Genomic DNA, 23,273 nt, shown 5'->3' with positions numbered 1-23,273 from the left:
ATGAAAGGAACTCGACTGGAGCTCTTTGACGGGACACTCGATTACAGCCTAAGAACCAAAAGAAAAATCTCTAGACAAGTGCTCATGCATGTCTGGAAATGACCCCGGATTTTCAACACAGCCAATACATGCAATGAAATATAGAAATGATACTTACAACAATTGTAAGTGTGTAAACGCCGTATAATTATTTTGAAAAAAATAAATAAATATGAAATCCACATAAAAATAAATTAATTTTTTAATAATGAACTAATTTTTTTTAAAACAACTGCACGACATTTGCACATTCCACGACTGTATGTAACATTACATTTCATAGACTACGTGAGAAATTTATATGGTCTGAAGTTTTAGCCCCATATTAGGTATTACAAATACTACTACATATTCTACTTAAAATTATTTGGTCTCTCATGGAAACAAAATCTAGTACTACTGGAATAACCAATATAGGCAAAGAAATATAGACTACGCAAGAAGAAAATGCAGCTTATAAAAAATGAGGCAATTTTTTGAGAATTTCAAGACCTTATAAAGACAATAATCAGCCAGCGATTTGTTTTTCTAGCAACAAAAATCGCATGCATTCCATATAAAGACCAAACTGAGGGAGGACGTTTATATATATATATATATTATTGATGACATTGAGGAGTTATCATATATATTATCAAAGGGAAAACTTGAGATCTTAATTTAAATCTTCACCCCAAGCATCATTTCTCAATTTTTGCCTCGTGGCTATTCTGTTCCTTCTGGAATCTTCCTGATTTCTGTATTCTTGGGATCCTGAAGATGTGGTAGGCAGTTTCAATCCCATTCCCTGAGCAATCAACCTTTGTGCAGTTCTCGCTGATGTCCGCGGCCTTTGTCGTGGAGGTTCTAGATCTGTAATGAAGGACAACTTTTGAGTGCCGTTTAGAAAGCTAACGAAGAGAAATTTCCCTCGGATTCCTTAGAAGTTGCGATCTCCAAGAAATAAGGAAAATTATAACGAAATAATAATAGATGAGAATTGATCTAGACACAAACCAATTGATATATTTGACGGTCCAACAGCACCCAAATAGGTTCCCAGTTAAATGATCCCCAGAAATAGAGGGAATCTCAAGGACTGTTCTGATGGCCAATAAGGGGAAGATATGAAAAGAGCAAAATACTGCCCACTTCTGTGAAAGGTGACGCAATACTTACCAGAATGTAGTCAAAAACCCATATTGAGTGAGCAGGCGAGAATGTTGAACTAATTCAACTTAGATATATAAAGGTATAGAATGACTGAGAAGAGCTAAATATGAAAGAGGGAAAGAAGAGTAAAAAATAAAATTGCTTGAGTCTGATGACAACTTTAATATACCCCTGCATGCCAAATGAGACAGGATACCAGGACATTATTCATTCTATTAGTTATGCAGAACAAGGCATTTTTAACTGACATCAGGGACAGTACCTTTTGTGAGGTGTGGTGTGATGCATGTGAACAAATATATCTATGAAACCTCATAAACGTTTTAGTAAGTTAGCACCATACTGAAAGTTAAATCATAAGAATTTTGCAACATGAAGAAAATCTTTAAAAGACGATGAATGGTTATCACACATTGATATTTTTCCAATATTCCTTACCTATATTTATTAGAGGTTAAATTAGAGCTTTTATGCAGGAAACTTACCTGGGCTTTCCATTTCTTTAAGATTCAAAACAAATCTAGAGAATCTGACAAAATGGAATTTCAGAGAAGCCAGCCTATTTTCTCTACAATTTTAATACTTCTCACAAAAAACATCATTTACCTCTTGGTGGAATTGAGCTGATAAGACTATCATCCACATCAAGAATTCGCACTTTAAAAGGACTTCGAATGTGAGTACTGGCTTCAAGTGCTGCAATAGAGTAGCGAGATTGTCAAATACTGAAACTATAGTTACTTATAAAAAAATAAATTAATATAGTAAGATTGCGGAGATCAAAAGCGAAATGTTACAATCAGTCACAATTAGAAACTACAGATGCAAACATGTAGCAATGGAAAATCAAGGGATGACGTCAAAAGTAGCACTAGAACGGGTAAAATCGCTACTCTGTAAACAATTCATGAAGGAATGTTATTAGAGTACTATGAAACACGACAATCAGGTAATCAACTAATTACTTAATATTCAAACATAGCATCTTATATAATTATCTTGTACTTTACAAAATATACACATTCATGATATATATTTTTTTCATTAAATTTAATATTTTATCGGTATGAAATAGGCATAGCTCAAGTACACATGTAGTATACAAGTACACATTCATGAAACTTGATAGCCACAATAAAATTTAAGTACATGATTGAACCAAAATGGCCATGACCAAATATGCTAACAAATATCAACCCACCTAGAAAGCCAAATTGGACTACTATATCGAGTTCAATCATATTAATCATATTTCATATATGACATGTGGAGCCATGGGTACGTAAATTCCTTCAATATCAACTAAATGCTTAAAGAATATTTGTTTCGACTTGTCTTGAATGGATATTCTTTTTTTATGAACTTTCCTTCGCTTTAAGCTCACACAAACAGTGCCAAGAAAAGTTCTGTTGCTAAGCAAAGCACTTCAACCATCACACTTTGCACTGAAGCATGCCTTTCCAAACAATGGCCTTAAAAAGAGCGCCCAAAGGGAGACTTGGGTATTTCATAGGCAAAGAGGAAACCTACAATCAAGAATGCTAGCCAAGTCATCAACCTTACCAATCTTACCAACAAGGAGCAATTTGGATTTAGCCAAATTAATCTTTAGTTCTAAAACTACTTCTCAACATAGAAAGAAGTAACAAAGAAGGTGATCAGGGTTTGCCTCACTAGAACTTGAAGTGTCATCTGCAAAAATAGCAGGTGAGATATGAAAAGCCTGTCACCAGCCTGAGATACTGCAGAAAAACCTAATAGAAAGCCCCTAGGCACCGTGACAGAGATAATCTTCCCTAAGGCCTAAAAAATGTTGACAAAAGCAAAGGAGACAAAGGATCTCTTTATCTCAAAAAACCCCAAGGGTTTGGCCCAAGTGGTGAAGGCCTTGGTCTTGGGGTATCACTCCCTTCAAGGTCCAAGGTTCAACACCTCGTGTGCAAACAATCCTTTGGGACCACACCTTTTGGCGAAAAGCCATCAATTTAACCAGTTCCATGTAGGGAAACTTTCGAGGGTGCGGTGCACAGGACCAGGGTTTACTATGCAGGGGTGGGTCCTAAGGACCCTGCCTTGGAGAGGTTCCCTGACATAAAAATAAAATAAAATAAAAAAATCTCTTTATCTTTAACCTTGAGAACTCTTGAAAAGTCTCATGTGAGAAGTGAGAACTGTTCATGAAAACAAAGAAATGCAATGAGAAAATACGATGTTATCCAATAACACCACTTCTCCCTAAATCCAAATCTTCTCAGCATTATAACAAAAAATTTCAATTGATATGACCATATGCCTTTTTTGTATCTTGCATAGCAACCTCTCTTTAGACTGAAGTACACTCTAAAAAATACATTAACAATGACAATGAAATTTGGGATTTGTCAATGTCTAAATTATTTTACTGGAATTACTTATCAAAAAAAAGTTTTTTTACCGGAATTTATTCACTTACAGAGTGGGTCTTGAATCCACAACTCCTCTAGACTGTCCTTATAATGGCAAAAAATTTCAGTTTGAGCTAGCAAATACAGTACCCACCCACAAATCCACAGCCCATTGCAATTACTCCCAAACAAAACTGCTTGATCAGACCACCAACCAATTCCAAGTTGACAAGTGGCAGTAACTAGTAGAGGCAAGACATACACAGTTGCACACTTGGATTGAAAGATTGGGAAAGCATATTGCTAGCAAAGTCGGTATCAACAAGCCATGAATGGGCATCATCAACCAATTTTTGTTACTGTTGTGGATCTTTGAAGACGGTTTTTGATTGATTTGTTGTGTTTAATGTCGTTGATTGGTTATGTTGATTTGGAAGAGCCATGTTAAGTGTAGCAATGACAAACATGCAGTGCTTTCCAACACTGTCCCCCCCTCCCCTCCCCAAAAAAAGGGGCGATTTTCAACTATTTTTTGGTGGTTTCTAGTGATGTGTAAAAGCCCCTAAACATTTGCAAAATCTGATAATGAGTAATTGATGGTGGTTTAGGGTTGATGGGGCGTAATGGTGTGTATGTACCCAGAGAAAGCCTATCGCATTTAGGCCTAGACTCCAAAAAGACTAATCAAGTACAATCGGAGCTCATTGGAATCATTAAAAATAGCAAGATCTTCTCCCTCCCAAACAATGTGGGAGATCCCATTTACCACCTCATATATTCAATTTGAGATATTGCAATCCCTTCCATCTCAAATTCCAGATGTTCTTATTAGGCCATTCTATTATAGGTGGCAAGGCTCAAGTCCACTCTTTAGGATGTAATTCCCTCTAACACTATTTGTAACGATCCAAAGAAACACAGGCCACATCTAAACCTATGCATCAAAAGGATTAGTCAAGGTTACAATCGGAGCTCATTATCAACGGTAAGAACTTCTCTCTTCCAAACGATATAGGATCTCATTCAGAATCTCATATACTTAATTTGGGGTATAATAATATAATTTCCATACCAGCCAAACACTAGATGGCTGGGAAAATTGTTTTGGCATTATTTTTTGGTCTCCATCGAAATATGGAAAACAAGTAGTTTTCACTGAAAATATGTTCGAGCTAAAATGTTTCCTTATTTTCTCTAGTTTACATTAAAAAAAAGCAGCCTAGTAGCAATGGCAGAGAGAAGAAATCACTTTTGGGGAGGGACATAATGATAGTAAGAAAATCAATATTTATCCAATTGTTTAAAGAACATATTTTTGGCAATGTATAGTAATACAAAGAATGATAAGTATACTATGAAAGCTCAATTGAAAGCCTATTAGAGTGTGAAAATGTGCTCTAATAGATTTTATCGCACATTCCTTTTGTCTGCAGGGAGCCCCATTAAGACTACTACTGCGCCATGTGTTGTCATTGCATTGAAGGAACTTTATGGGTGGTAACTGCTGGTTTTGTCTTTTAGTGGAACATTCCTTTTCACTAGATCTCATCACTTTCGATCTACAGAAAAGTTCTTTCACACATAGAGTAAGGCAGAATGACATTGGAGATGTGCTAGAGGAATGGGAAAGATATATTCTTCAATCTTCTTGGGAATGCACCAGGTAGTTTCATTTTTCCTTGTCTTGTTGACAGTAGGATTTTGCATTATGGCAACTCTTTAGGAACGTTTCATCAGACTAAGTCTTACCTGGCCCAGATTGCTATTATTTTGTATCATCAGTTGCCCCCTAATTCGCATGCCTAATGTGACTAGTTGGTCGGGTACTGGGATATCTTGATTAGTGGGTTGGATGATTCTTTTGGTCTTGCTCAAGAGGTATATCTTGATGTCCTTTTAAGTGTTCTTATATTTGATTTGGTTTTACCATTTTGGTAAAGCTGGTTGATCAGGAAAGATGACTTTACCTCACCTCATGGCCACTTCCCAACCTGACTAGTTGTTTGGTTGGATTGAGGTCATTTGCTTCATCATGGTTGTCTTTGACTCATTGGTAGTCATTCTTGAATCTAGTAATATTTTTTTGGAAAAGTGCATGTTGTAAATGGTAGCAATTATATAAAGTAAAAAAAAAGGAGAAATTTCACTATGATTCTTGTAAACGATGGATACATTGCCATAGGTTTCACCCAAGAGGCAACACAATCTAATATTTTTCTATTACCAAGGCCTAACGGGAGGATTTGAATGGGGGTGGTCATAAGCCTATTTCCTCCTTTGACGATACCTAAACCAATGGAGTTCTCGTTCAGCTTGGTATACATTGCACTTATTTGTCATAGTGGTCTTTGGCTTCATCAATTGACAGTAGTATGTTGCCCATTGAAGGTGGAGGTTGGAACTTTCATCAAGCAAGCAAGGAAATGAACCTAGAACTAAAGAAGTGCAGGGAATCTGAGTGAGAGATCATTGGATTCCAGTTTTACCTTGACAATGCAGGAGTTCTCTGAATTCATTTTGAGGCTGATTTCGTTGACTTACCTCTAGCCCCGGGGGGAGGGGGGTCGTCCAATAATAGGACTTTGTCCTGTTTAGATAGGTTTTTGGTATCTCCTTGGTGGGAATCTCATTTCCCTGAGGTGTATCAGAAGCGTTTGTCTAGGGTGGCAATCAAGGGCTCTATGGTTAAAAGAAGATGTTTCTGATGGAGGAGACTTCGTGGAGGTAGAAATCAAGGGCCCTATGGTTTAAAAGAAGGGGATGTACAAAGATTTTTCATAGGGTGGCAAACTCTCATCAGAGAAACAATGCTATTGAATTGATTGAGGTTGACAGTGCTGTTTTTCTGACCAGTCAGACATTAAGGAGCATATTTGCCTTTTCTATGAGAATATTCTTACGTAGCAGCATGATCGGAGGCCAAAATTGGATGGTTTAGACTTTGATACTATTGATCCTCTTAGCGCCCGATGGCTTGAGCAACCTTTTGATGAGAACAAAGTTCTTACTGTGGTAGAAGGGATGGTCAAAGATAAGACTCTTAGTCCAGATGGTTTTACTACGGCTTTCTTTTAGGATTGTTGGGACATTGTGAGGGAGGATATGATGGAAGTGTTTCATGAATTATTCTCTTTTGGTAAGTTCAAAAAGAGTCTAAATGCTACTTTTATTGCACTTATCCCAAAAAGGGCAGGAGCTTATGATGTGAAGGATTTTCATCCCATTAGTCTAGTTAACGGGGTCTATAAAATTATTTCTCAAGTGTTGGACAATCAATTGAGTAATGTTATTGAGATGATTATTTCGAAATCACAGAATGCGTTTGTTAGAGGGAGGCAAATTCTGGATTCCATATTAATTGCAAATGAATGTCTGGATAGTAGATTAAATCGATTAAGCCAGGTATTTTATGTAAGCTTGATATGGAGAAGGCTTATGATCATGTCAATTGGATTTTTCTATTTTATCTTCTGGAAAATGTGGCTTTGGGGGGAGCTAGTGTAGTTGGATCAAATGCTGTGTTTCGATTGCTCATTTCTCAATTTTAGTGAATGGCTCTCCTGAGGGGTTTATTAACAGCTCATGTGGTTTGAGACAAGGGGACCCATTGTCTCCTTTTCTTGTTGTCATCGTGATGGATACTCTTAGTCATATGTTGGGGGCTGCGGTTGGCAGTGGTTTGTTGTCAAGTTTCATGATGGGAGAACCTCAAGAAGGCTTGGTTATGGTTTCTCATATTTTGTTTGTAGATGATACTTTGCTGTTTTATGATGTGAATCCAGGCCATGTGGAAACTCTGCGAGCACTTCTGCTTTGTTTTGAGGCTGTCTCAGGCCTTAAGGTAAATCTAGGGAAGTTCGAGATGGTACCGGTGGGCCAGGTGAGAAATATGAGTAGGTTGGCATGTATTCTAGATTGTCAGGTTTCCTCATTGCCGATTAGTTACCTTGGGCTTCCTTTGGGGGCTATGCTCAAGGCTAGTACGATTTGGGATGGGGTGTTGGAGAAGGTAGAGAGAAGGTTGGCAGGTTGGAAGATGTTGTATTTGTCAAAAGGGGATAAAATCACCCTTATCAAAAGTACGTTGACTAACCTTCCTACATATTTTCTATCTTTATTTCCCATTCCAATCGGTGTGGCTAATTGGTTGGAGAAGTTATTTTGAGACCTTTTATGGAGAGTTATAGGGGAGGAAGCTAGGTTTCATTTGGTTAGTTGGGATAAAATTTGTACTCCTTTGTGGTGTGGTGGGTTGGAGTTTCATCTTTAATAAAGCATTACTAGGGAAGTGGTTCTGAAGGTATCATGGAGTGATTCTTTGTGGAGAGCTGTGATTGATTCTAAATATGGGAGTGCTTTTTTTTTTTTTTTGGGAGTTCTAAGGAGGTAAGAGGTACCTATGGTGTGCCAGTATGGAAACATATTAGGAGAGGCTGGGATGCTTTTGTAAAACATGTCATCTTTGTGGTTGAGGACGGCTCCAGAAGTCGTTTTTGGCATTATCTATGGTGTGGTGGTAGGGCTCTTTGTGCTGTTTTTCCAGATCTTTTTCGTATTTCTTAGAATCTGGATGCTTCTGTGACTGAGTTTTTGGTTTGTTCTAGTGGCTCTTTTCATTGGAATGTTCTATTATCTAGAGCAGTGAATGATTGGGAAATGGGGGTTGTTCCTGAATTATTTGGTTTATTGTATGCTGCTCAACTTGGGAGGGATATGAGGGATAAGATGGTCTGGATGCATACTGGTAACAAGAAGTTGTCAGTTCGTTCTTGGTATAAGACACTGTCTAGGCCGAATGGGTTCATTCTTTTCCTTGGAAGAGTATTTGGAATAGTAAAGTGCCTTCAAAGATTGTGTTCTTTGGCTGGTCTGCTTCTTTAGGGATGATTTTGACGTTGGATGATCTTAGGAAGTGTGGATTAATTGTTTTGGATTGGTGTTTCTTATGCAAGAAATCTGGTGAATCGATGGATCATCTATTATTACATTGTGAAGTGACTAGGTCGTTATGGTATGAAGTGTTCAATAGGTGTGGTATGGCTTGGGTGATGCCTAGGAGGGTACCTTTTTGCATGCTAGAGAGGTTTAAGGGGTAATGTGCAAATAGCCGCTGTTTGGAATATGATCCCTTTATGCCTTGTTTAGTGTATTTGAGTTGAGAGGAATGGCCGATGCTTTGAAGATAAGGAACACTCGGAGGATGAACTTAGATGTTTTTTCTTTAATTCCTTATTTCAGTGGGCTTCAGCTATTGTATTTAATGGAACTAGGGTCCATGATTTTCTTGTTTCTTTTTCTAGTTCCTGACTTATAATAGGTTCAGTTTCTGTATACTTCCTATGTCTTGGCTTTGCCTTGTTACTTGTCTCAATAAAAAAATTTTATCCATAAAAAAAAGGCGGGGAATCCTGCATCTTGCAAGGATTTAAGTCACTCTTTCCACTGCGCACCCATCTACATGGGCTTTTTCACCTTTTTTACCATGTGCAGCAAGGTAGCTCCCTTATGGGTTGCTTCCCCTTCAAGACATGTCATAAGGATGCCTAAGAGGTATATCCATTTTTCATATACAACTTTTCCCATCACTTAAAGCAATGAAATGGCCAGGTTGTCACCCTAACAGTGGAACCACAAGAACACCACCTCTTCGAATGCAATCAGACAGTTTTGAAACTCCAGGCAATGTTCGTAGAATGCCTCCAAGGGTCCAAGCTACCAACTCCATGGGGCATTTCCTTTGGTAGGGGTATTGTTGTCTCTATCATTTTGATGGGGAGGTTACATGACGAAATCTCAGATCATTTTGTGGCAGTTGTGCCTAGAGTTATATGTACCATCTGTGATCCTCCCAGTCGATTCCCATTCATATTTCAAGATGCAAAAAATATACTAAATATGTTCATCAACCTAGCGATGCATAATTTAGATCTGTAGTAATAAATGATCGTTAATAGCATACATGCAAAATTATGGTGGTGAAAAAAAAAACTACAGACGTTTTTCTACAAGCTAAAGCTTAAAAGGTATTTTTGGGGAAGAACAGAGTAGGGGAGGCAGAAATCAAGAGAATGGGGGAGACGTGAAGTGAAAGAAAGAAAACTACAGAGACTTAGCAAGGATTAAAGGGGCTCAGGGAGGATGAAGAAAAGTTGCACGTTATGAACATTAGAAAAATATTTTTTCAATTTTCGAAACTTTTTGGACCAAAGTTTGAATTTTAAGAAATATATAGATTATTTTTAGATTATTCAGTTAAGTAATTTATATTCATAGATTTAGGACACAAATTTTTAATCTTCCCAAAAACATGCGTGCATATAAGTTTCAGATTTTCATACCCCCTACCTAGGCCCCTTGCCTCCACCCTTCCCAGTATTGTGAACTAAAAGCATTGTTTTGTAATTGCCTATTACAAATATATTTAACTCGGGGTGGCTCTACAGCCACCGCTCCCAGTCTCTCTGGGAGCCACCTTTAGTGTAAAAAGTTGTGTTTTTTTATTTTACTTTTTTATACATGTATTTTTTTAACACTGTAAATTTAAAAAAAAAAATAAATTATAATATCATTAAAAAACACTTAATCACTAAGTAAAAAAAATATTAAAAAAATTAAAAAAAAATATAGTGGGACCGGGAGCGGTGAGAGTAGCTTTACTCATTTAACTCATTGTTAGCCTAAATTTTGAAAAAGAAAGATAACAACTTTCAAGCACATTTCGGATACTCCTTGCTGCCAGATCTACCACCAATTGAGTGGGTGAATATTCGAATATATATTGATTATTCAGTGATTAATTATTATTAAAATGGCTTTTTTACCACAATTATTTTTCTCCTATATTGGAATGCACCAAGTAGATGATTTCAAACCTGTAATAATAGCTGAAATAACAGTATCTACTAACATATAGACATGAAGACAACAAAAATAAATCATATTCATACAAATTTTAACTAAAAAAACAAATGAGAAGATCAGAGAGTAAAAACTGCAAACAATCTTAGTTCCAACCAATAAATTTCAATGTATGCCATTCTGCAACCTATTATATGTATGATTACAATACAAATTGAGCACCACTAATAAATGAGAAAGCACCATGTCGAGATGTGACACAATACAATGGAATGAAAGATGTTTCCTTGATAGTTAATTACTTTATCAAGTCCAATATTGTAAAATTTTTTATTAGAGATATAATTACCTATCGCAGGCGTTCGAAATACTGCGAGTGCAGTTGTATCGTTAACCCAGCGAATAATGAATCCACGATCTGTGAAGTCCTGAAATAGCTTCTCTAGCTCTATTGTCTTAGTACTCGGTGGAAAGTCAGCAAGAACAAGAACATGGTGTGTACCATAGCTTGCTGAATTCATAATAAAAAATCCTTAGATCCCACATGCTATTTGACAGAAAGCTTATGCACATAACAACAGGCAAGATTTATAAGCAATCTATTGGCTAATTCATGGCAATGCAAATAAGATTAAAAGCCAAACCACCCCCACCCCGAGTGGTAAAACAAAAAGAAAATAATTGCATAATTCTAATGTAACAGTCATAGTTTCATGGTAAGGCACTAGTATCTCTGTTATAAAATTCTGGCTGATCAGACTTTATTTTCAAACCACAAAGAAAATCCAACTTGGTAAAAACATTTAACAGTACGTCATAGGATTCTCATACTGTTTTGTTTATTCAAGTCTCACTCATTCCCAAAGTATATCTATTAAGAATATAAAAGAGAGTTGCCCTCCAGCATGAAGTGGGAAGAACAATTCAAATTTTAAAAATGGGAAATCAGCATAGTTATCTGTAAAAATAGTCGGGGAATTTATCACTTCCCTGGATACGATAAACTTGAACAGGGGTTATCTGAATAGGATTCTTTTTCCTCCAGATTCTAATTGTATATGTTTTGTGCATAAAAAATATAATGAAACTCTATACATTTGTGCATATATTCCAAGCACAAAAGTATTCTATAGGACCTCACTAAATACATTCTAACCCATCTACTAGACATTGGTGTCCCACTTGCACCCCAAATTACCTAACAAAAGAAGTAGAAAAGCATCCTAATTTGGTCAACTTTTAAGAGTGAAAACTCCCACCAATTGTTTATATTGCGAGGAAATTGAGCAAAAATGTTAGGGTTAATTACAAAAATCAGTATCCTGGTTTTCACTCATTTGCAAAGAGCTACCTCGTTTTTCAACTTTCTGAGATCCCTTGATTTTAAAAAAACTCTCATTTTGCTACCCCTGTCAATCTCCCGTGTTAGGAGGCGAGATTGTTGACATGGCATCTTTTGATTGGCTGATAAATGGCATCAATATGCCACAAATTGCGGCTATATGGAAACTGGTCCCCATTTGCCTATTGTAGTGCCTTTGGAAGGAGAGGAATAAAAGAACCTTCAAAGATGACAAGCAATCAATGGGTGAGCTTATAGCTTACTTTTCTAACCCTTTACTCCATTGGTCAATTGTAATAGATTTTGATGGGTTGAATATTCATGACTTCCTTGTAATAGCTGTTAATCATGCCTAGGTGTTGCTCTTGTATATGTCCCATGTACTTGGGCTATGCCTATCTTTTTCATCAATAAAATTCTTGTTTATCGATAAGAAAAAAGAAAAATTTTCTGAAGGGAAATTGATGGAGGTAGCAAAATAAGAGATTTTAAAAATAAGGAGTCTATTGTGCAAAAGTTCAAAATTGGGGTAGCTTTTTGCAAATGAGTGAAAACAAAGGTAATCAACCTGAAATGTTAATTCCTTTTTGATAATGCAAAAAACTTAAGATGGGCACCTTAGGAAAGGTGGCAACTGCCAACCGCCTTTAGGCGATGGGCTATCTTTTTGTATTTAAAAGTAAGTGTAGATGATGATACTTAATGTCTGAACTATTACAAGGATTTGACGCTTAGACGAATAACACAGCACATTCTTATGTATCATTTATGTTTTAACATTCAACATAACCTTAAACATTAAATGTTGAGGTACGAAAATAAAAACAGAAATATACAAATTTCACACAAAATATGATTTTGGCAATGCAGACGTGAAGGAAATTCATACTTACAATTTATTTTGTCTGTCACCCCCTTTGAATTTTGGAACACATCTTCATATTCTGAATTACTGATAACTGGTTCACTAGATAACTGATCACAATACAGTTCATGTTTCTTATATGAGAATGTTCCCCTTCCACGCCGCTTAGGAGTTTGAACTTTGGTATCTGTCAATGAAAGTTCTGATACTCTAGGCACACATTGTGAAGAGAGTAATTCATCAGGTGCACGATCTGCGATAGCTTCCCAATCTGTAAAATTTTTCATACCATTTAGAAGATGGCCAGCTTATTTTAAGATGCAATTAATTGAACTCAGCAGTGTATATAGTATGATCAAGCCATATCCCATATGGTGCACAGAACTTTCAATTATGTTTAGATTCTAGAATCCCAACTCCATATGTCGCCTTCAGTTCAAAGGTCATAATGGGTTCATCTATCTTGTCTAGTATGGATTCAAGGAAAGGGAAATCGAAGGGACCCTGGCTTTTCCCACTCTTTAGGTGAAAGGCCCCTCCCTTTGCAGTTGACCGTGGGCAAGGAAGTATTTGAAACCCCACCACCACGTTACATACTCACAAAAGAAGAGATTGAATTGCTATAACTTTGTTGATGTGTAACCCAGAAATGAATAAATGGTACAACCCTTCCTATATATAGATCAAAATCACTAAACTCAAAAAGACATATCATGATATCAGATGATTCGTTTTTGTGGAACCTGATGCAAAACTCAGGTATGGTACTCCTATGTAGACAAAATTACCAAATGCTTATGATAAGTAATCAAATGTTTATTTGGACACCATCTCAACAAATTACAATCAGAAATTCAAAACAGTAATCAAGTCCAAGAAAAAATCACAATGTACATACTTGTTTTTTTTTTTTTTTGATAAGTAAAATCACAATGTACATACACTACATGAAGTGTGCAACCAATCAAATAATGAATTAAGAAGAGGGTTTTAAGTGACTTCTCATCCAGCTCTCTCTTTGCTTGCTTCTCTCCCACCACATAATGCAAAGAAGGGCAGCTCCCAAAATCTCACCCTTCTCATAATGACTAAATCTCCGTTTTCAGTAAGCAAACTAGGGGTGAGCAGTTAGAGCAGCTCCTACTATTTGGAGTCAGAGTTGGAGGCTCCGACTTTCATTAAATATATTCATGTACTATATATATGGAGGCTTAAGTTAGATGGGCTGGATTTTGACTCCATTGATCCTCCTACTGCAGTTTGGTTAGAGAGGCCTTTTGAGGAAGATGAAGTTCTTGACGTAGTTAGGGCCATGTCCAAGGATAAGGCTCGGGTCCCGATGGTTTTTCTATGGCATTTTTCCAAGCTTGCTGGGATATCGTGAAGGATGATATTATGAAAGTTTTTGATGAATTTCATTCCTTCAGAAAATTTGAAAAAAGTTATAATACAACTTTCATAACTCTTATTCCTAAAAAGGCGGGTGCTGTTGATATGAGGGATTTTCGCCCTATTAGCTTGGTTAATGGGGTTTATAAGATCATCTCTAAGGTGCTAGCTAACCCTTTGTGTGGTTTTGGACAAGATTATAACAAAGCCTCAAAATGCATTCGTGAAGGGAAGACAAATCCTTGACTCGGTATTAATTGCTCATGAGTGTTTGGAAAGTAGGAAAAGGATGGGACAATCTGGAATTTTAGTCAAATTGGACATGGAAAAGGCTTTTGATTATGTCAATTGGAATTTCCTTCTCTACTTGCTTGGGAGATTTGGATTTGGGGAGAAATGGTGCTCGTGGATAAGACATTGCATTTCGACGGCAAAGTTCTCTATTTTGGTGAATGGATCTCCGGCTGATTTTTTCAATAGCTCCCGTGGATTAAGGCAAGGAGATCCATTATCTCTTTTCCTTTTTTATCTTAATCATGGATGCCTTGAGTCGTATGATCAAATTGGCAGTTGTAAGAGGTTTTATGTCGGGCTTCAAGGTGGGAGACGTCTCTGGGGGATGCATCACGATTTCTCACCTTCTCTTCGCGGATGATACTCCAATTTTCAGTGATGCTAACAAGGATCATCTTCATGCTTTAAGAGCTTTATTGTTATGCTTTGAAGCTGTCTCTAGACTTAGAATCAATTTAAATAAGTCTGAAATTGTTCCAGTGGGTTCAGTTAGCAATATTTATGATTTTGCTAATATTCTGGATTGTAAAGTATTTTCTCTTCCCATGAAATATCTTGGGTTACCTTTGGGGGCTCCTCATAAATCTGTGGCTGTTTGGGATGGAGTAATTGAGAAGATTGAAATAAGACTAGCTGGTTGGAAAAAGCTATATTTGTCCAAAAGGGGAAGAGTTACATTAATTAAAAGCACCTTGTCTAATTTACCCACTTATTACCTCTCTCTTTTCCCTATTCCAACGGGGTGGTTAAAAAAATTGAGAGGATTTTTAGAAATTTCTTATGATGGAATTGGGGAGGAATGAAAATTCCATTTGGTGAGTTGGAATAAGGCTTGTACTCCGGTGTCTTGTGGAGGTTTAGGTGTGCGGAATCTAAAGCTTTTTAATAAAGCTCTTCTTGAGAAGTGGCTTTGGAGATACAGCAACGAGGGAAATGCATTGTGGAGACAGATTGTAGATGCTAAATATGGAAGGATGTGGGGGAATTGGTGTTCTAATGATATAAAATGCGCATTTGGGGTGGGTTTATGGAAGTCCATTCGGTTGGGATGGGGGGATTTTGTTAAAAATATTAATTTCAAAGTGGGGAGTGGGACTAATATTCTCTTTTGGCACGATGTTTGGTGTGGTGATTTACCTCTTAAATTAGCATTTCCTAGTCTTTTCAGGATTGCTAAAAACAAAGGGGCTGCTGTGGTTGATTCATATTTATTCTCTAATAACATGCTGAATTGGAATGTGGAATTTACTAGAGATTTACAGGACTGGGAAGTGTGTGAAGCTGCTGATTTCTTTGTAAAAATTTATGATTCGAAGATTGATCTGATCAGGGAGGACAGGATGCAGTGGGTTCATGATAATAAGTCCAGATTCTTGGTGAATTCCTATTACAAGGTGTTAAATAGACATGATAATAATACATACCCTTGGAAATGCATTTGGAAAGCGAGAGTGCCCAGTAAAGTTGCATTTTTCTGCTGGTTAGTGTTGCTGGAGAAAGTTGAACAACTGATAATTTGAGGAAAAGGGGTTTATATGTGTTGGATTGGTGCTTCTTGTGCAAAAAAGATGGCGAATCAGTTAATCACCTGTTTCTTCATTGCGAATTGGTGACTGCTTTATGGAATGAGTTATTTGCAAGGGTAGACATTGCTTGGGTGATGCCTTTTCAAGTGGCAGAATTCTTGGCTAGTTGGCAAGGCACTGCAGGATGTGGAGGCAATCAAGCTGAATGGAGGATGATTCCTTTGTGTTTGTTCTGGTGCCTATGGCTGGAGAGAAATGGGAGGTGCTTCGAAGATTGTGAAAGCTCAATGGGGGAATTTAGGGATTTTTTCTTTAGCACTTTAAATTTTTGGGTGAACAATCTAGTGAAGGACATGAATATCTTGTAATGCTTTATTTTAATTGTATTTTGTTTTAGTTTGTATTTAAGTGTATTCTCATGTATACTCCCTGTGTACTTGGGCTATGCCTATTTATTTGGAATAAAATCTCTTATTACCTATAAAAAAAATGTACTATATATATATTTAAGTTGTGAAACATGATGGCTACCAATGTTCAAACTGTGGACCTCTAGTTTGCAAGTCTAGCATACAAACTGCAAAATCACAATTAATTATGTTACAATATTGGTATATTATTCATAAAGGGTTTTGGTTTGTTGAGATTTTTGGTCTCTTTGGTGGACATTTCTTTCTCAGATGAGCCTTCCCAGGTTTCCAATGTATTGTTTCTCCAATCACTGTATTGTTCTATGTATGTCTTAACTTACAGATTGATGGTGTACAGTTAAGGGCCTGTTCATATTTATCTTCAATGATTTACATTTAGTGAATATATAGTGTTCTTATGACTATTCTTCCATGGGTTTGAATTTTGTCATGAACAGATTGGTTGGTTGAATTCTTTTGAACATGGAGTGAGATGTTGCATCTGTTTATTCTTCATGTCTTACAGTAGTTCAAAAGCAAGAGTTTATATTGTGGAAAGCCTCAAAATAGAACTTCAAGCAAAAATTTTGAAGAGTATCTTCTTACAATATGTTGTCAGGTCAGAATTGATTAGCATTATCATAACAAATGCTTGCTTATTATTTTTGTGGTTAAACAGGTTGCATAAGAGTATTGTGCATGTAAAGACTGTTCGGTGGATACTTACCGGTGTGTTACTCCATCATCATTGTCGGATTTGTAACTTGTTTTAGCTTTTGATAATAAGTTTATAACTTGACTTCTATGTTGGTTTTGTGCTTTTTGTCATTTGTAAACATGTAACGCTTGGTGAGTTAAGGGCGGGTCTAGGGAGGATTGAACAAACAAGTTGGCCATAAAAGACAAAATAGTGTCGTTGTTTCAATGTCGGTATATGAGTAGTGTATGTGTCTATTGTTGTGTTTCAAACCTCACTTTTTCTATGTCTATTATTTTGTTTTTTATTTCTCTATTTTCCCTTTTCATTGTTTGGTGCTATGTGCCTGCTCCTACTTACTTTGTTGGTAAGCCCTTCAAGTTAAAAAGAGGGCCTTAATAAGCACAAAAAAGTCCCAAAAAACAACCTCCATTGTGTAAAAATACACAACAGATGGAGCCAAAAAGAAGTAAAAATAACTTACAAACCCCAAAAATCTATTGAAGATATGTCAAAGCCCGAAGAAAGGCCTCACCCAACTCCGATACATTGATCTGACATCTACTCTTACTAAGTCAAAGTCAAGAGTCGGAGTCAGTGCACACCCCTAATTAAAACCCTGTAAATAAATATGAGTCATACAGTACTCACAAAACAAGTTGTAGTATTGCACTTATAAATTATGCCTAAATGATTATTGATAAGATTTTTCTGAATTATACTATAGCAGACTCAATATCCTAGTTGTAATATTGCACATGGAAAATTTTGAAAAGACCTTATCTATCCTAAATCAATCTGATGATACAAAGCCCTGCAGAGCTAATTAATGTTCCAGAGCTTAACCTCATTTAGGAAAAAGGAAATGTAAGGCAACATAAAACTACCATCATCTGAAGACACATTTCCCGCCTTTTCATCGCAGGAAGATTTTTTCTGTTTCTCAAGATGCCCTACATAAAGAAGCCAACACTTGTTACTTCACATATATAATCATGGTGGTAAGGTTTTCATAGAGTACTAATATCGCATTTCAGTTGGGTTTGAACATTATTCAGTGCTCAAGATAACTATAACCATGTGAAGTGAGCAAACAATTTTTTTTTTTTTTTTGTTTAAAAATAACCAAGTAAATAGAAAACTCACCATCGCTAGAAGAATCATCGTGCAAGGAATCATTGCCGCGCAAAGAAGCATCTGCAGCCAAAACCTGATCCACTTTCTGGTCCTTCTTTACAACCTCCACATCACTGAAACACGAAAGACGGCAATGAATAAAATTCTCGCTGTCCTTTCATGAAATATGCCATCTCTATTCGAGAAAAATGTAGAATTAAACTTAGCCCACTTACAAACTCTTTTGATTTCAGAGATGAGAATTTCCAAAATATAAAGGGTCCATTTCTCATGTCCTTGATAACACATACAGAACACAAGTGAACGACGTAAAATTTTAAGTTTTCAAATACTCTCTTTCTGGTCCCGCATTTTCGAAGCAACCAACGACAATTTTCTTAACATCAAAACAGAAAGAAAAGAAAAAGGTGGAAAAGAAGAAGAAAGTTGATACCGAGAAAGAACTTGGTGTTTAAGGAGCGAGGCCCGAGAGCGAAGGTCGTCGGCTTTTAGAGAGAAACCCTTGGAAGAGTAGAGATTAGCCAAATCAGTGAGAGCAGAGGTCAATTGGAGGAGGACGGTAGCATTAGACGAGGCTAGGGTTTGGAGTTTCGAAACATGCGTTTCGAGGAGAGAGATGGCTCCGTCGGTGTCTCCAGCGGCGACGAGGTCCTCCACTGCCTCGCTCCAGTTTTCTACGTTTTCTTCTTCTCGTTGGTTTTCCATTGCACTGGAAGCCTGGAACTTCCTCTTGTATGCGAGTAATATATAATTTTTGAAGGGAATAAATGAGCGGAGTTCGAGCTTATCGTGCGTAAAGTTTTTTTTTTTTTTTTTTGTTTTGATAAAAAGGTCATTCCATTCATTTAAAAAAGATATACAACTTTGACTTCAAACGACAAGTCAATTACAAATATTAATAGAATCTCAGTACACTATTGTGACTGATATGGTCTAGTCCAGACGACTTATCTCTACAGACCGAAGTCTAAGAGATAGCACAACTCTGTTCCCGACAGAGTTCACAGTAATCAAACATAAAACTCCATACCCAACTAGGTTGAGTATGGAGAAACCAAACCCCAACATCACCGACTAAGCGGAGGGGGGACAACACGTCCGAAGGAACAAATGTTTTTGGGTTTTTTTGTTTTCTTGAAAATAAAGACAAGGCATAAAAAAATTACATTGAGAAAATACTGTAAAAAGGGAAAAACAGTGCACAAAAACACCTCAAAAGGGAAAATCGACGGTCGATCTTGGAAGATCTAGAGTCCCCGGTTCGGGAGCATCTGCGCATTGCAACGGCGGAGAGCTCCTTGGTGGCGCATGAAGGACACGCGCCGTCGAGCTTGGAATTTTCGTCTTGCACGTGCAGGCTACGCTCCACTTCGGTTGGGGCCGTGTTCGGTGGACGTGTAGATCGGCGGCTGGACAACCTCCTGGTGGGGCGCGTGTTGACTATAGGGACCCGAAAGATCACGAACGGCGAATCTCCCTTTGTTCGGCCTGGAAAAACAAAACAAAGGGAAGGAGAGAAGAGTGAGGGAAGGAGCTCCCACCTCGAGCCGGTCAGAAAGTTTTAGAGAGAGCGGGAGTTTTTGAGAGAGCGTAACTCCAGATCTGTATCATGCGTAAAGTTATAAACGTAAACGAACACTTTATTTATTTATTTTAGAACAGAACAATTTCAATCGTAAAAAAAACATTAACAGTTGCAGTGATAAATCATGTAATTACAGATCAGCATCTAGTAACACTTTAGATAGAATAAAATCTCGACGTTGAGACTACTAAACTGTATCATTCACAAGACCATCATGTCTCACAAATAAATGAGTTACTTTATTTATACCTTATCTCACAACATTAAAATCCAATTTGGATACAAGAAGTGTTTCATCTCATTTCATTTCATCTAATTATTACAAATTTTTTAAATTTTCACACAAAATATAATAAATAATTCAAAATCTTCAAATCTCAAAATAATAATAATATTAAAAAAATAATATTTTAATAATATTTTATTTAACTTTCATCTTAACTCACTATCCAAACGACACCTAAGTACATGAGGCTCCTAAAGAAGAAATAAGTTTTTGAATCTCAAATACGGAGAAGCACTGTGGCCAAACCAGCAAGTTTTGAAAACGCTCCTACTTTTTTGTTGAGATTCTAGTCTTTCCTCGCCTAGGGTTAGCCCATGGTGGAGCCCACCATTCCCCCTTCGTCGAAGGGGGCTGCTGGTGGTGATGGTGGGGCTCTGTCTTTCGCGCAAATGGTGTTGAAAGGTGCATCGTCTTCCACTTTCAAGTTACAGATGATATATTCAGTGGATGTGGATGGAGAGCCTGGGTTCCTTTTTACAGAACTAGAGATGTTGAAAGCGGCTGAGGATTTTCATTTATCTCTAGTGATGAAGTTTGTACGTATTAGACCAACGATTGATGATATACGCTTGGCCATCTTAAAATCGTGGGGTTTATTGGAGATTCTGACGGTTAGTGTGATGGATGATCACCATGTTTTGGTGAATCTACAATCTGAATGGGATTTTGTGCATGCATGGGCACGCGGGGATGCTTGATTGCTGATTCTGTTTTCCAGCTTTTTAGATGGACAAAAGACTTTGATCTACATAAGGAATCCTCTTTAGCGCCTCATTGGATTTTTTTGCCATGTCTATCGCTACATATGTATAGAACAAACTGTCTGCAAATGCTGGCAATAAGGTTTGGAAGGTTCCTAGGTGTCGACAATGCCACGCTACATAGATAAAGAGCATCAGGGGCACATATGTGTGTGGAGATTGATTTGGCCGATGAACCGGTGCAGGGTTTTCCCATCGTGGTGGCTAACAGAAAATTTTGGCAGAAGGTCCATTATGAAAGGCTAGGTTTCTACTATGAAAAATGCTCTTGACAGGGCCATACTTCAGTTTTTTGTAGGGCTGGCGAAGGACCATCACGTTGGGGAAGGGAGGAGGCAAAAGGGGGTGTTCGGAAAATATGGCAAGAGAAGCATAAACATACAAAGGTGCATGGTGACTAAGACAGGGGTGATACGAAACAGGATTCTCAGGACGACAAGGTTGCGTAGTTGATGGTAATTGAAGATAAAGATGTTTCGAATACTAAGGATGATGATGTTCACGTTATAAGAGATGATCTAGAGAGTTTGTCGATGAAATTGTTGGAGAGAATATTGTGTAAAAAGCTAGTTGAAGAGCTTTCTTCAATTTAAATTGGGGTCCTCTAGAACCCCAGTGATCTCGAAAGAATGCCACTTGTGGGAGATAGTGCGAAGGGTACTAGCCTTGAGATGGAAGTTTATGATACCTCCAAGGTGTAGAATAGTGGGGCTTGTGTTCCAAAGGGTGGGGGGGGGGGGTAGTCCACTGATTGAAGGGCCAAATGACCTTGTTTTGTATGGTACTGAGGGAGAGAAGGAGGATAGCATTATTGGGGTTGCCAAGCAAAAGGGATATGGTTCTGAGAATTTTCATGTTTCTAAGTAGAGCATCAAAAGGAAAAACAAGGTTGTGCGTCAATCCTAGCGGGTTTCTACTTGCACTGCTAAATTGAACTTATGATAGACTCCATCATTGCATGGAACATAAGGGGGTTGGGTAATTCTCGTCGTGTTTTATGAAATTTAATTTGGAAAAATAATGCAGTTATCGTTGCTATTTTTGAACCGTTTGCAAGTGAAGCCAAGTTACAACAATTAGTCAGTTTGTTGGGTTTTAATGGCTATTTTTGTACTGAAGATGTAAGGGGAAAAATATGGGTATTGTGGCGTACTCCATACAAATTTGAGGTGGTTAGTGTCTCTAACCAGATGGTTACGGGATGGCTCGTTTTAGAGTCAACAGAGACTCTTGTTTCTTTCATATATGCAAAGTGTAACCATGTGGACAGAAGGAGTCTATGAGAGAGTTTGGTGGCTTGCCGACCAACTGGTCATCCGTGGCTTCTCATCGGGGATTTCAATATTATTTGGGAGGATCGTGAATGAGTGGGAGGATGTCCCCGACCTGTTCAAGCAATGGATGACTTTAATGAGTGCATTAATGCTTGTGGCCTAGTGGAAGTAAACTATCATGGGAATCATTTGTCTTGGTGCAATGGTCCGGAAGGAATTGCTAGAAAATGGGCGAGATTGCATTGGGCTCTCATGAACGTGGCTTTTTCAGCTCGTTTTAATATGGTGGAATTTGAGTATATTACAAGAAAGTCTTCTGATCATAGCCCCATGGTGGTAAGACTCTTGTGTTGACACCAGGTATGGCCCCTCTCTTTTTCGATTCCAAAAAATGTGGTGTTCTCATGAATCTTTTCAAAGTCTGGTTAAAGAAATTTAGGAGCAACCCGTTTTGGGTTCGGGTTTGATAAAACTTGCTGCTAAACTAAAGAGAAAGATGGAGTTGCGGTCTTGGAATAGAAACATTTTTGGACTAGTGGAAAAACGTATTCAAGACCTAGAATAGAGGCTTTGCGGCACTGGAATTTCAGGTTCAACTTGAGTTTTTGGAAGAGACAGATGCGGATTACTTGGCTACTAAACTGGAACTTGATGTTTGGGAGAAAAGATAAGAGATTCGATTGGCCCAAGTTGCTAAGAAAAAGTGGCTGAAGGAGGGAGATCAGAACTCAAAATTCTTTCATGTTGTTGTCTCACAGTGTAGGCATGGTTTGGTTATTTCCAAGGTGCGCCTGGATGATGGAACGGTGCTGGATTCTCCTGAGAAGGTTCATTCAGGGGCTGTTGATTTATTTCAAAACTTTTTAGTGAGATGCTGAGTACTGAGGTTGCGGACTTATCACCGTTTTTGGGTTCAAAAATTTCTATGGAGGATAATTTTGATTTATGCCGTCTAGCTTCGGAGGAGGAAGTGAAGTCAGTGATTTTTTCCATTCCATAGCACAGTAGCCCAGGCCAGGATGGCTTTGGCTCATCTTTTTATATTTCTTGTTGTCATATTGTGAAAGAAGATGTGGCGGAGGCGGCAAGGGGTTTTTTTTGCATGTGCTAAACTGCCAAAGTTTTATGCCTCTTGTACATTGTGCTTATTCCTAAAGTTCTGGATTCTAAAAGTTTTGAGAAGTTTTAGCCAATTAACCTATGTTCAGTGGCGTACAAGATTTTCTCAAAGATCCTTGTGTCTCGTTTGACTGGTATTTTGCCAAGATTAGTGT

The 23,273-nt window shown here is 37.6% G+C and overlaps 1 protein-coding gene across 1 annotated transcript; it reads right to left on the bottom strand.

Moving 5' to 3' along the window:
• Positions 1-469: 469 nt before the first annotated feature.
• Positions 470-18,842, bottom strand: LOC108988274 (coiled-coil domain-containing protein R3HCC1L). The gene is made up of 7 exons (XM_018961493.2): positions 18,527-18,842; positions 18,103-18,206; positions 17,844-17,909; positions 12,669-12,911; positions 10,783-10,944; positions 1,798-1,887; positions 470-891 (listed from the first exon to the last, which is right to left on the bottom strand). The coding sequence occupies exons 1-7, from the start codon at positions 18,796-18,798 to the stop codon at positions 695-697; spliced, it is 1,134 nt and encodes a 377-aa protein (XP_018817038.1). The 5' UTR covers positions 18,799-18,842; the 3' UTR covers positions 470-694.
• Positions 18,843-23,273: the final 4,431 nt, after the last annotated feature.

This window comes from Juglans regia, chromosome 14 (genome assembly GCF_001411555.2).
Source record: "Juglans regia cultivar Chandler chromosome 14, Walnut 2.0, whole genome shotgun sequence".
NCBI classification, from domain to species: Eukaryota; Viridiplantae; Streptophyta; class Magnoliopsida; order Fagales; family Juglandaceae; genus Juglans; species Juglans regia.
This window is presented reverse-complemented; position numbering and strand designations above follow the sequence as displayed.

Bases quoted from the DNA above. Each gene is read 5' to 3' on its own strand.
- LOC108988274 (XM_018961493.2), bottom strand. From the start codon at position 18,798: ATGGAAAACCAACGAGAAGAAGAAAACGTAGAAAACTGGAGCGAGGCA. The intron at 17,910-18,102 runs GTGAGTTTTCTA...TTCTTTATGTAG, and splicing joins CGATGATTCTTCTAGCGATG to GGCATCTTGAGAAACAGAAA. The intron at 12,912-17,843 runs GTAGTTTTATGT...AAAATTTTACAG, and splicing joins AAATGTGTCTTCAGATGATG to ATTGGGAAGCTATCGCAGAT.